This window comes from Brachionichthys hirsutus, chromosome 10, assembly GCF_040956055.1.
Source record: "Brachionichthys hirsutus isolate HB-005 chromosome 10, CSIRO-AGI_Bhir_v1, whole genome shotgun sequence".
In the NCBI taxonomy this organism is placed as follows: Eukaryota; Metazoa; Chordata; class Actinopteri; order Lophiiformes; family Brachionichthyidae; genus Brachionichthys; species Brachionichthys hirsutus.
The window spans coordinates 9112045-9125145 of NC_090906.1; the positions used below are offsets into that span (position 1 = coordinate 9112045).

Here is a 13101-nt window from a genome sequence, read left to right on the forward strand (position 1 = left end):
GAAACTTGAAACGCATGGCATTTCAAGTTTTAGAAAATTGATTAAGTTATGTTATCGTTCAGGGCTAGAATTAGCTAATGTTAGCAAGGGTGCTAATTCTTAGCAGCTAGAAATGCAGGCAAACTTGAATTTTTGCGACACAAAAAAGCATCCGTTATTTTTATCAGGGAATTAGCACCACTATACCCACCTTTGATAAATTGTTATTACTATTATTAATATAAATATATGCGTGGATAAGCTTTGCGGTTCTCTTGTCCTGCTTCCTTGTCTTTGTCTTCTTCGTTTCTTTGCTGCAGGAGCTAAAAACAAATACTGCCACCCACTGGTAGAAATTCAGAACGACGTTCAGAATGTAACCTTTGTTTGCCTTTCATTTCCCCTTTGTGTTACACTGTCTGCCATGATTAGGTATATTCCGGATCAGTTTCCTTCTGTGTTTCTTCTGCTCTGTGAGTTTGAACAATGTTGTGTTGCAAAGTAGGAGTTTGAAGTACTTTAATATCATGAAAGAAATCATCAGGCTCTTGTCACGTCTCAGCAGAAGGGGCAGATGGTTGAGAGAGAGAAAAAAATAACTGGATAGTCCTCGTTCCCCTCTGTGAAGTTGTCAAACTACACTTCACGTCACCAGTCATTGACCTCAGCTGTGCTTCATTTTCACGAGTTTCACTAGTCACATGCTTGAGGTCACTTCTTGATTTTGTAATAACACCAAGAGGAAATACCTTTATTTCCACTAAGACACTCAGCCCAATGAAAAAACTTTTAGGATTTCTATTTATTTATTTTTATTCATTAAGGTGTGTAGATTCTCAAACTGTGGGTTTCTGAGCATAGAATGCAAAATCTTATTTGGTAGTGTTAAATAAAATATATACAGAACCATAACTACAAAACCATTGAAATTATATATTGCTTTAGTCCTTATCATCTATTTGTATTAAATAATGACAGATATGCTAGTAGCATAGTGAGTTGTTGGATTCTTTGTATTTTTGTCTTATTGCATTTGGACACAACATACTGTATGGTACCTCAGTTCCATTTTAATGTTAATGTTTAATTTAATCTTCCACAAATGACATTAAAATCAGCTTTTTACACTGTTTCTAGACATACAATGAATTATCCAACCTGCTGCAACTAAAACTTGACTCAAAATGTAACACTTAGCTGTGAGAAACAAAATAAATTCTAAACAAGTAAAAAAACAATAACTAAACTGTTCTATTTACAGCACAAAGCTGTGAAGAAGCCTAAACTTTTTTAAATACACCTTCAGTCAAATCAGAAGATGGTTTATTTGATTGCCCCAGTTATTACACCAACATTTATCAAATGCAACTTACTGAATGAATCCTTTGCCATTTTTATTAGTCTTCTGTGTTATAGACATATGGAATGCTCCCTGTTAAATCAGGTGACAATAAAGTTTGATACCACAGAACATAAGACTATATTTATTAAAACAAGAAGTCTAGGTGTGATTATTAGGTCACAGTAAACAGTGTGCATTTATTTATGCAAATTACACTTCATAGAAATCAAGCATGAAGCCCATCCAGGGTCACGTCATGACACAGAACAACAGAACATTATCTCACTTCACAACCGCAGAGCAAAAGGTGCAAATCTAGCAAGTGTCAGCCGGCTAGTTATCAGCTACAAGTAGCCCTTCAATTTCAAAAATATTCAACCGATCATTAACGTGGACATCAAGGCCAACATAAGGAATTGCTTTCTTTCTACAAATACTTCCAGGGTTCCACGATTCAACATGTAATCCTTCTGTCGCTCATAAAAATAAGAAAAATAAGAAAATGTTCAAAAATCTGGTTAAATGAAATTCATCTAAAATAATGTTGTTGTCATTATGGTATTAATTTACAATACCAACTGGGCCTTTAATTTGTTGCTAGAAACCCCGAGTTTGTTGAATGCAACAAACTGGATAAAGCTAAAACATCGCTTTCTTAAACTGAACACATAGCATCATTGAAACAGTGGATAATGAATAACATACTTACAAACATTCTGCTATGAGAAACACCGAAAATGTGAAAAGGGAGCCATGTAAAATAAAGAGAAACATTTCCCTTCCACTTCACTGATCGGAAATGATTCAACGTTCGGGAAGAAGGAGTAAAGATATAAAACAATGATGATTCAGAGAAGCACTAAAGCCAAACATGATTCCATTCAGCAGCACCAGCTGAAGCCTGCCCTGCGTCTCTAGAGTCACCCCAGGCCTGCTCTTTAGGCGCAGCACCAGCAGTTAGATCATGTGACATTATTCTGTTATGACTTCTATGCGTTTACAAAGGTTGTCTTTGGACAAACAGGGCTTACCGGCGTGAATGCGTGTTAAGCAGTGGGGTCGATGCTTAATGGATTTCGGTCTAACCAATCATTGCCAGCGCTGCGTTGTGTTTTGACACAAGTAAACCTCCTGTTACTGGGTAAAAAAAATCTCTCTGGAACAACAAATGTCAGCCTAACCACCACCCTGTAACTCTTTTAAAGTACAGTGTGATAACAGTACGCCTGATGATACGCAGACCCGCCTTTTTTTTTTTTATAGGTCAAACTAAATTTACTTTCAGCTCCATTCCAGCCATCAGACATCCACCCCATCCCTACTAATGAGCCGAGAGGTGTCATCCTCTTCTGCGTCATCCCTTTCTGAGTCAGTGTCTTCCGGGAGGGAGTCGTCATAGCTCAGCATGGGTGAGTCGCAGCGTGCAGGTGAAGCCAGGCACTGGGCAGTGGTGGTGGGGCCCGTATAGGCCCGTGGGCTCTCTGGTGGTTGCCCTTGGTTGGAAGAGCCGAGCAGCGGCGTGCGCTCGGAGTCCCCTTCGCTCGGGGCTCCTTCTGCCACCCTACGTTCTCGAGCGTCTTCTTCAGAATCAGACTCGGAGTGCTCCGGGTTGTTCTGAGTGACGCGCTGTTTGCATACGGGACACGTCTTCTTTGTCTTTGTGAGCCATAGGTCCACACATTTGCAGTGGTAAGCTGCAGAACAGAAGCATTCAGAGGATTGTTCCTTGTAACGTACAAAAGCATGCTGCTGTACCAGAAACAGTTGCGTCACTTCCTTAAGCCACTAGCGTTTGTTTCATGAGGATGTCTTACTGTTTGTGTACCACAATGTATCAACATATTTATACCATCGGCTTTAAGTATTTTATGCAGTATCCCAACAAGGTTCATAATAAGTGTATTTATGATAATCACTTAGGAATAAAACATTTACCATGAGAGCAAGGTAAAATTCGCAGCTTGTCTCCTTCTTCATAGTCATCCAGGCAGATTGCACACACGTCATAGTCATCCCCTGAAATTAAGAACATATAAACTTTGACGATTTAACAATAAGAATATGTTATATTGGAGCAGGGCTTTGTTTTCTGCTCCCACAGGAGTATAAGTATCTGGACTCTCTACCAGTCATTTAGAACTGAAGAAGCCACTTGGATGAGAAGCGAAATGTCCAAAGAAACTTGAACAAGTCAAGTTGATTCCCAGTTTTTGGTCTTCATAATATTTTGTTTTGTACAAATGAGTCACAATTTATCGTAAGAACCTGTTCAATTCGTAAAAAGCTCTGCAGATAATTCAAAATCGCATGCAATTAAAATATTATTATTATTGTAAGTGATCCACAAAAGCAAAGTGAAAATGATTTTTACCTTTATGGAACCTGTGGGTTGGAATCCGCTTCAGCTGTTCCTTGGACAAACGATTTTTCCTCATCCTCTTTCTGTACTGTACACATCTTACCATCTAAACCACGCGAAACATTACAGATAGATACATTGGTGAGAAGGTAATGTGGATAACAGAGTTTCAGGGCATCAGTTTGGTAAAAGGCTATTTTAAACTTGGATATTTTAGTGTGTTTAGTGGAAATGGCAGAATAATTTAGCCTTCAATTCTGTGAAAAAACAGATTCTGTGTATTAAATCATGTGCTTCCCACTGAAAAAACACAAGGTGGTATCGTATGGTACGGTATACAAACTTACCAAGACAACAAACATCACAATGATGATCAAGCCAACTACTCCAGTGAAGGGAATAAGGTAGTACGAGAGTGGAAAAGCAAACTCCGGCTTAAGGATCACATAGCTCCTGCAGGCCAAGAAAAAGAAACCCACTACCATCATGCCTACTGTCTGTGCAAAGCAAAGCATAACGTTTGATATCTTGCTCAACGCATTGAGATATTTCACTTACCCTTGTTCCGGAATTATTAAATGCGTAAGAACTTTGGAGGCATATTCACTAGTGAATACAGAGGGGATGAAAATCTGCTCTGCAATAGACTCTGGAGAGGAAAGAACAACACACAAAAAGCAATTCAACTTAAAAGTATTTAAAGTGAAATTGTATGAATATGCTCATTTTGTCTACATTTATTACCATTGCTGTAGTTCATATTGATCAGAATATCTGAGTTAACGTTGTGAACGATCGCTGCCTTGTACCCAGCTTGTTGTGCGTGCAAGACCTGAAAATAAGTTCAGACACATCGGTTACAGTTCACTTCACAGATATAGGACCGTTTCAAAACCAACAACGTTTCACAAGTGCTCATAATACAGCCAAAGCCAGAACAGACGTCTGAGTATAAAACTGATCATTCATTTATGAGGAACTTGGTAACCTTGGTAACACCAATCCCCCAGATATCCACCCGGTATATCCCACATACAAACCATGTGCATCAGGATGAAACAAATTCCATTGGACTGTCTCTAATAAATACTACCAATAGATTTATGTGCACACAAAAAAAAGACAAAATACTGACCTTTAAATCAAAATTACAACCATTGCGTTTGATGAGAACAATGAACTTGGTGGCGTTTGGGTCACTTGATGGTGTCAATGAAGGAGGAGGTTCTATTGGTGTACAGCCATTCAATGGGTGGGATTCCACCAAATTTCCCTTTCACACAAAGAAAAGAAAGCTCTCATTATCATGGACCATCATTTATTCTTTTCTCTTTGCATTCCATTCCCCCTTACTCACCATTAGCCCATCCTTTGGAAGCGAGGCGCCGAACAAGGCAGGCAGGTCCTCAAACAACAAGAAGGAAGTTGTATTGCCGTGATGCTGCCAAAAAATACACAAACAGGGAAATTTGAGTGAATCATCATTTATTGAAGTCCATGAGCTAAAGGTCCAAGATTACTTACAGCATAGATATAGGCGTGTGTAGCTGAGGGAATGATTACGCTCCAAAATAACAGTGCGAAGACACTCCATCGAGGTCCCATGCACCACCCTCCAAAGTGATTCATCCTTGGTTGCTGACAGTTGCACTAAACTGTGAAAAAGACGATCACATGTCACAATCAATTGCTCTACCCCCATGCAGACGTCTCAGGAGATCATGGTTTTGATTGGAGCGTGCAGTTGAACGTGTCTTTTTCTGTCTCGACTTACATTTGATTGTCAATATGCATCATGAACATTTGGAGGCCCATAATTTGGCATAAATATCAATTTTAATCCTAAATATATGTTGTTATTATTCTAAATGAATTTATTAATGTAAAGAGAATCTGATTTTAAAAGTCCACTGCATTAGAAGGGAAAATATGTGCTATGCTCAGTGTTTGAACGTGCAAGCAAGACACAAAACTTAAAGATACTTAAAAAATATATAACAATATTAAAAATGCAAGCAATTAAACCAGTGTTCTGACTCTTGTTGGCACCTTCATAAATAAACCCTCATGTGAAGATCAAATGTTCGTTTATTAAATAAATATGGGACAGCAGAAAGAAAGCTGTTAAACCTGTTACATAGCACTCTCCACTTCCTGGAAAATACTTATTTGCTTTCATTAGTCCTATTCTTGACAATTTTTTAGTGGATTGAAGTACTGTTTACTAGGATAGGTAAATCACAGTTATTACTTATACACAATAGACAACAATATATAAAATAAAACCAGTCGTCGAGATATTTTACTGTTTTGATATAAGATTGGTAGCAGCATACCTTGGCATTGTTATCACGCAAACATTCACATTGTGGTGGATTAAATCCACAATAATTCTGTTACTTCGTTTAAGATTGATATAAAACACTTATATTTCATTTATAATGCGTCGTAACATCTTCAATAATCCATTATTATGTTTTTCCAAAAATATAAACACAGGAAGGATTAACGTTTGGCTACATTTAGCAAATGTTAGCATTACATACCAATGAAGCGTTACGATGTCTCCGCGACAGATTAGATGGCTTCTTTATAACCCTCGTACATTGTGTCACACAAAGTAACTCGTCTATGAAACAATAATGTTTTTTCCACAGGAAAGAAAACTCTTTCCGTGTTCGATTTCCTATCGGAGCACTACCCCGCAGCTGCGAGCTTGTTATTGCTTCTCGCTGCTCATTTCTTCTTCATATTGCGATTTGCCTCACAGGGAATTTTCATCCACAGCGCCACCAGTGGCAAGGAGGCCAAATAAACGTGCTGGCCCATGTCTCATTGACGCCAGTGACCTCTTGTGGTTTAAATGAATGTAAAATGGTTTAGTTAGTGAATGAAACAAAAATCTATAATTGTGATATTGTATTGAGTGATAGCGGATATTTATTATGTTTAATTTAATGACCCAACATCAATGCTTATAGAAATCAATATAAACCAGTAAATAATAAAATCAGGTAGTCTAGTGCTGTAATCAGACTGTAAACTGACACCTGGACTTTAATACAGCATGAATTAATTTGCCTTTAATTAGGAACAGTTAATTGCAGGTATATTTCTAAAACATTCACTGGCCCCTAAAAAGCACTAATTTATTGTGTTCTTTTCCAAACTTTCTGGCTTCAAGCTTTAAATTATTAAGTCTGGCATCCTGACAATATATGATATTTAAAAAAAAACTGCAATGATTCTGATATTATCCGTGTAATAATTAATCAATCAGTCTCTGCAGCATGGCTGTGTAGTGAAAGATGAACCAACGTGCTTTAACACCAAATACCGCAGACATCTTTTGGTCAGTGACTATTATACCCAGTACTCACTAATGATCACAAGTTACACAATATAAACTGTACTTATTTGTGCATGGAAACTGATGCCATGACGTTTGGACACTTAAAAGCTGCCAGATGATGTCTGACTTTTAATGTGAAGAATGATCATATTACCATGAGCTTGTTGCTGCTGTTTAAGTTGACCCAGAAGCAAATACATTGAATTATTATTGGGTTTGTGTGTATGTCTGTTTCTACATTACTCGCGTATTACTTTATTTGGTGTAAGAAGGCATGCCACATCAAATGACTCAAAGAAGAGTTAAATATATAGAACTGAATATACATTTATAGTCATGAATCAGACTCATGTAAAATTATACACATTAAGCCAGTTTGAAACTACAGTGACAACTTACTCATACTACATTCCAGTAAGTGACTATGAAATCCATTGTCTGCAATGGAAAATATGTGAATTTCAGAGTGAAATGATCTGTGTAGCTTCTCAGTCATCCAGGGCGAGGTCAATGACGACAACCACAAACCTTTGTGCTCTTCGTGACACAGTGAAATTCACAGAAAGAGGATCAATTGAAGATATATTTCTTTAGAGTCAGAATGTAAAATTGTGGGCTTATGCTGAATTACAATCTGCAAACATTGTTCATTTTGCATAGTGAGGACTATGTTTTACACTGCCATTTGCTGTCTATTAATATCAGGCTGCTAAATTAGAAATTAACTCAGTATGTTGTCCTTTTCCAGTGTTGATACTCAATAGCATGGTTAGTATGTTCAAGCAACATTAGATCTATCTGTTGTTTGCCGAGAAGATCCACAATCATTATATCTGATGAAGAAAATACCAAAAAGCAAATGAAATTAGTAGCATTTTAATTTACTTCAGCCACTTCTGCTGCATTAAATCACCGAAGGAAAATAGTGGTTAATTTTACACACAGAAATCCAAGCGGTTCCATCAGAGTAAAAAGCCAACATGAACATCTTCCGTCTGCCTGGTCTTCAGCATGTCCTCTATAGCGTAGCCGCGGTGAAGACGTGATTCCTCAGTCATGACATGTACCTCTCAAAGAAAATGAGACACACAGCACCTGAGAATGAACCAGATGTCATGTGTTACACCTTTACCAACAAATAAATAAAGGCCTCACAACATGTTGGTATATTAATATATTGTGTCTGCAGATTTAAACTTACAAGAACCCTTTTCCACATCCCAGTGGTCCGAAGAACAATTCTGTTGGGAGGCAGAGTTTTCTGCACACTCCACTCAGAGTGGGGCACGAAAAAGGAAAAGACGCTGCCTCGTTCCCCACGACTGTAATGTTATGTATTCAAAAAAAAGACAATATCCATCACCTGTAATTTCTCACAGTGGAAACAATGTGCAGATTTGAGCTGCTAAAATGTGCAGAAATATCACACGAAGACTTACCGTTCAGCAGAAGGACAACCAAGAGCACCAAAGCAACGCCACAAGAAGCCATTCTTGCAACTGACAACGGCTTTGGCTCAGGCCTCTTTGTATATTAGACAGAGGGGAGGAGTGACGGTAGACCCTAATATGAAGCAGTGTACTAGTCATCAGATTATATTATATGGAATTATCCATAAAGGGAGCATGCTTCTCTTAATCTAATTTAAGGAACCTGGAGCACTGTGCTCAAGTCAAGGGCCAAATGTCGTCACGAGACAAGAGCGAAGCATTCCCAAGAAAGTGCTCGTCTTTCTGCTGATTCAAAACACATGGTCAAATTTAAATGCCAACGCTGTCTGACATTCAGGGCAGAGCAGGGCAGCACACGGCAGGCTTTGTCTCCGTCACGCATCGAGAACTTTCTCACAAACTGTCACCGATGCACCTTTTCCTGTAGAGGAGAGCGACTTTGTCGGGGAGGATTTTATCAGCAGAATTAGCGCACAAACTTAATGTTCAGCCTTTACAAGAAAGGATAAACCAAGATGACATATTTTAAAGCAAATGCTTTGAATCTTTGATAATCCATTTAACTAGCCAAGTGTGATTGTCACATGGTTCTCCAATTTGGTATTTGCACAAATATCGAGAAGCGAGAGAAACATATGAGCAGAAGACTTTTTTTACTGAGACTTTTGTTGGAGAGTGAATGTTTGTCCTCGTGAAATTGATTTTTTTTATGTCTGAGAGGTTGTATTTGAGACTTGCAGCTCAGACACCTCATGAAACTCTGCATCCATTACCATCGTTGCTGTCTGGGCTCACATATAAAACAAATAATAGTCTACAGTTTAAATTTACTTTACTTTACTATCCAGGTTCATTCAGTTGCCTTAACAAGCTCACCCAAACTTCACCTTATCAGCACATTATCGCATTATCAGCCCTGATATCTCCTCATAAAGGATTTAGTTTGTTCTCATAGCAGATTAATAAAAACTAACAGCTCCGTCCAACATGTTTGTCTTATTCTTGGTTATTTATACACATGCATGCTGCTAGAATGAAGCTGACTGGTACCGATGGCCACATTTAACACTTGCGATGAGAGTCCAACGCAAGTTCAGATTTTCTATAGGTCAAAAGTGACGGCCCATCAGAGAAAGTTTCATCAAAGTTGCATCAGTGTTCTCCAAAGGGACGTCATTACTGTTAATCCTTCATTGCGTCTATCTATTCCCCAGACGGGCTCTCAAGAGCTCTCAACTGTAGCAAAACAGCGCCGTCTAATTGCTTTCTAGAGGAATGAAATAATGAACCTCTAATGAATGTGCTTGTCTTTTTAAAACTTGCATCATCACAGTTGAAAACAACTATTGTTCATTCATTCAGTCATTCATTCATTCATTCATTCATCTACTACCCCTTTTCCGCTTTATTTTATGGTAGTATATTATAGTCGTATTTCACATTTTAAAAGAAATGCAGTAGTACAAAGTACAAATGCATTTCAGTCATGATGTGATCAAGTCTGATGATGATGAATATATTTATTAGATAGAATGTTAGAGTACAAGTACAGTCACACAGTAGCATGTATTACAGTACAAATAACGTCAAACATCCGGTCTAAGAGGAGCATTTCCGTTAAAAGTCCTTCGTACATAAGCTAGTTAAAGGCAACCATAAAGTCAAGTTGTTAAAAAATAAAACTGTTTTGGTGAGAGATATTCATAGACTTATAGCAGAGTTAAATTCTCCAGAGTGCTTATATTATTCATTCATTCATTTTCTTAACCGTGTTATCCGTTACTGGGTCATGTGCTGGAGCCTATCCCAGCAGTCTAGGGACGAGAGGCAGGCTACACCCTGGACAAGCCGCCAGTTCATCGCAGGCCACACACACACACACACACACACACTCCTTACAGAAAGCTTGGATTTGAACCTGTAAAATTCTTAATTTGACGCAAAAGTGCAATCCACGGCGCCCCTGCGCTGCACCAGCGACAGACATGAAATCTTTTAATACTTTAATATGGGGAGGACATGCAAACTCCTCACGGAAAGGTTGGATTTGAACCCATGACCTTCTTGCTGTGAGGGAACATCACTACCATATATTATTATGTCATATCATATCATATCATATCACATCATATCATATCCTATCATATCATATCATATTTATTCTTATTATTTTGAAGGCCTTCAGACTTCACAACTTGGTAACCTTGGTAACACCAATCCCCTAGCCCCTTTGAGTAGAATTAAAAAGCCACAAGGTTCATGCACTCCACAGTCCACATGAAGAGGACCGCTCAGGTAGTTGAGACTCTGTTTCTGTGCACATGTTCTGGTAGACATGCAAGCCATTTTATTAACTGTATTTATTTATTAACTTATATCAATGTGATATTTGCATGCTTCTCATTAGATACACAAAGCCTGAAATTGTGACATAAAGCTTAGATGCTTTTTCTTTGCAATCAAACACTTAGTATTACTTTACTTTAATATTTGTTTTACTTCTAATAAAATGTTATTCGATTTTTCCATACTTATTTTTATTTTGTTTATGGATTTTTCCAGTTTGAAAAATGCATGCCATTTGACACGTTTATCCTCAACAGGTGAAATGTCTTTTTTTCCTTTGCAGGATCATCTTGAAACATGGATAACACAACAACACTAACATTCACAATGACCGCATACGCTGTCTTGGAAAACCACAAGAAGGAGCTCTTTACTTTATTCCTCTTTTTGTATGTGATTACTGTCATCTTGAATTTGCTGTTCATTATTATCATTCAACAAAACAAAGAGTTGCATTTGCCAATGAATGTGTTCACGTGCATGTTATGCCTCAATGAAATATACGGCAGTACTGCATTGCTACCTGCGATCATGTCTTTGCTCATGTCTGCGACGCATGAAGTCCCCGTGGCGTGGTGTAAGGCTCAAGTCTATTTCTTACACACATATGGAAGCAATGAGTTCAGTGTTTTGGCTGTCATGGGGTATGACAGGTACGTTGCCATCTGTCATCCGCTGCATTACCACAGCATCATGTCAACTTCAAAGATGAGCAAGCTTATTGCACTGGCAGTTCTTTGGCCATGCATCACGTTTGGATGCTTATTCTCGCTAACCTTACGGCTGAGTTTCTGCGGCAAATTCATTCCAAAACTATACTGCGTAAACATGGAACTGGTCAAAAAATCATGTACAAGCGTGTCATACATCAGCATTGTGGGATTACTTTTTATCTTGGTTTTGATTGTGCCACAACTACTGATGATTGTTTTCTCTTATGTGAAAATTTTAAGAGTGTGTCTGAAATTAAGAAGCGAGTCCACGAGAAACGGTCTAAGGACTTGCATACCGCATTTATTGTCTTTAATGAGCTACAGCGCTGGAGCCTTGTTTGAAATTGGCCAAACTAGATTGGACATGAGTCATGTAGCCGCTGAAACACGCATTTTTCTGTCTTTATACTTTCTCGTCATTATGCCCGTCGTTAACCCGTTGCTGTATGGACTTGGTACTCAAAGGATAAGACTTCTTCTACTGAAACTGCCCACAAGGAGAAAATCCAGCCAGTAAAGTGTGCAAGAGCAGGGGGTCACTGTTCAAATGCAGACATGACATTTATAGCACCTGATTGGATTTCAAACCACTCTGCTAATGGCAAAAAATATCCTTTCAGTATATATTTGATTGCATTCAGATTATATTAAAGTTCATGCATTAAGAGCTTTTTGTACTGTCACTCTTGATGAAGTGGATATTCTCATAATGCCTTTAGTGTTCCTTTTTTAATAGCGTGTGATTAATTAACAGACTTCACCTACATAGTGTGTAAATAAAAGCTATGGTTAAAAATCTGAAGTGCAACACAAGTGGGTTTTTTTAATGCATGATTATTGAATTTGACAATTTATTTTCTTCCTTGAGTTGCAGGAAATCACTTGAAGCCTCAGGCAATAAGTTCCATCGACTCTTTCTTTTTTTAAGATGAAAACAAAAGAATGCCACATAAATTCCAACCAACTTCTAAAAAAATAAGATTTGTTTGCAGATATTCTGTAAGTGGGCCTCACAGAGTACAGTTTGTATTGGAATCAGTTTTATGTCTGTAGCAAATCTTACCTCACAGCAGTCCAGGAGTCATCGTAAAACAGGAGTTGTTGTAAGAGTTATTGTTTTTTTTCCACACAAACACACACACACACACAGGTTTATCATATGATAATATGACATTACCTTTTGGTCAAATCTATACATGATTACATATCAGATGGTGCACTAGCATTCTGGTTTTTTTTGCTTCTGTGTTATTCCTAGTTAGAATATTCTAACTGAGGATGCCTGATGTGGCCGATACGCATTATAATTACAGATTATTGTGGCATCCTCTTTATTTTGTCTGAAATACTCTTGTAAAATTTAATTTCCAGAAATAAAACCCATCAAAGTGACTCTTCATGTGTGCCTTCGCCATCCATACTTTATTCAATAAAAAAAACTAACATAGCTACATGGCACGCTTGCTCAATGTCAGTTATTTTGCGTTTTAGTTATACAAAGCATGCTTGTACATTAAACACTTAATAAATACAGGCTTTTCCTCTTTATGTGTAGAACA

The 13101-nt window shown here is 37.9% G+C and overlaps 2 protein-coding genes across 2 annotated transcripts; one reads left to right on the forward strand and one right to left on the reverse strand.

Moving 5' to 3' along the window:
* Nucleotides 1–1435: 1435 nt before the first annotated feature.
* On the reverse strand, nt 1436–6328 carry rnf167 (ring finger protein 167). Its single transcript, XM_068744584.1, has 10 exons — nt 6227–6328; nt 5205–5335; nt 5038–5121; nt 4816–4953; nt 4425–4512; nt 4239–4329; nt 4028–4133; nt 3693–3786; nt 3257–3337; nt 1436–3015 (listed from the first exon to the last, which is right to left on the reverse strand). The coding sequence occupies exons 2-10, from the start codon at nt 5307–5309 to the stop codon at nt 2621–2623; spliced, it is 1182 nt and encodes a 393-aa protein (XP_068600685.1). The 5' UTR covers nt 5310–5335; nt 6227–6328; the 3' UTR covers nt 1436–2620.
* Nucleotides 6329–11126: 4798 nt separating this feature from the next.
* LOC137900286 (olfactory receptor 52K1-like) lies at nt 11127–12059 on the forward strand. Its single transcript, XM_068744350.1, has one exon. It carries the CDS (start codon nt 11127–11129, stop codon nt 12057–12059), a length of 933 nt encoding a protein of 310 aa, XP_068600451.1.
* The last annotated feature ends 1042 nt before the right edge of the window (nt 12060–13101 follow it).

Bases quoted from the DNA above. Each gene is read 5' to 3' on its own strand.
- LOC137900286 (XM_068744350.1), top strand. From the start codon at position 11,127: ATGGATAACACAACAACACTAACATTCACAATGACCGCATACGCTGTC.
- rnf167 (XM_068744584.1), bottom strand. From the start codon at position 5,309: ATGAATCACTTTGGAGGGTGGTGCATGGGACCTCGATGGAGTGTCTTC. The intron at 4,513-4,815 runs GTCAGTATTTTG...ACTTATTTTCAG, and splicing joins GTTGTAATTTTGATTTAAAG to GTCTTGCACGCACAACAAGC. The intron at 3,338-3,692 runs GTAAAAATCATT...TCTTAATTTCAG, and splicing joins AACCCACAGGTTCCATAAAG to GGGATGACTATGACGTGTGT.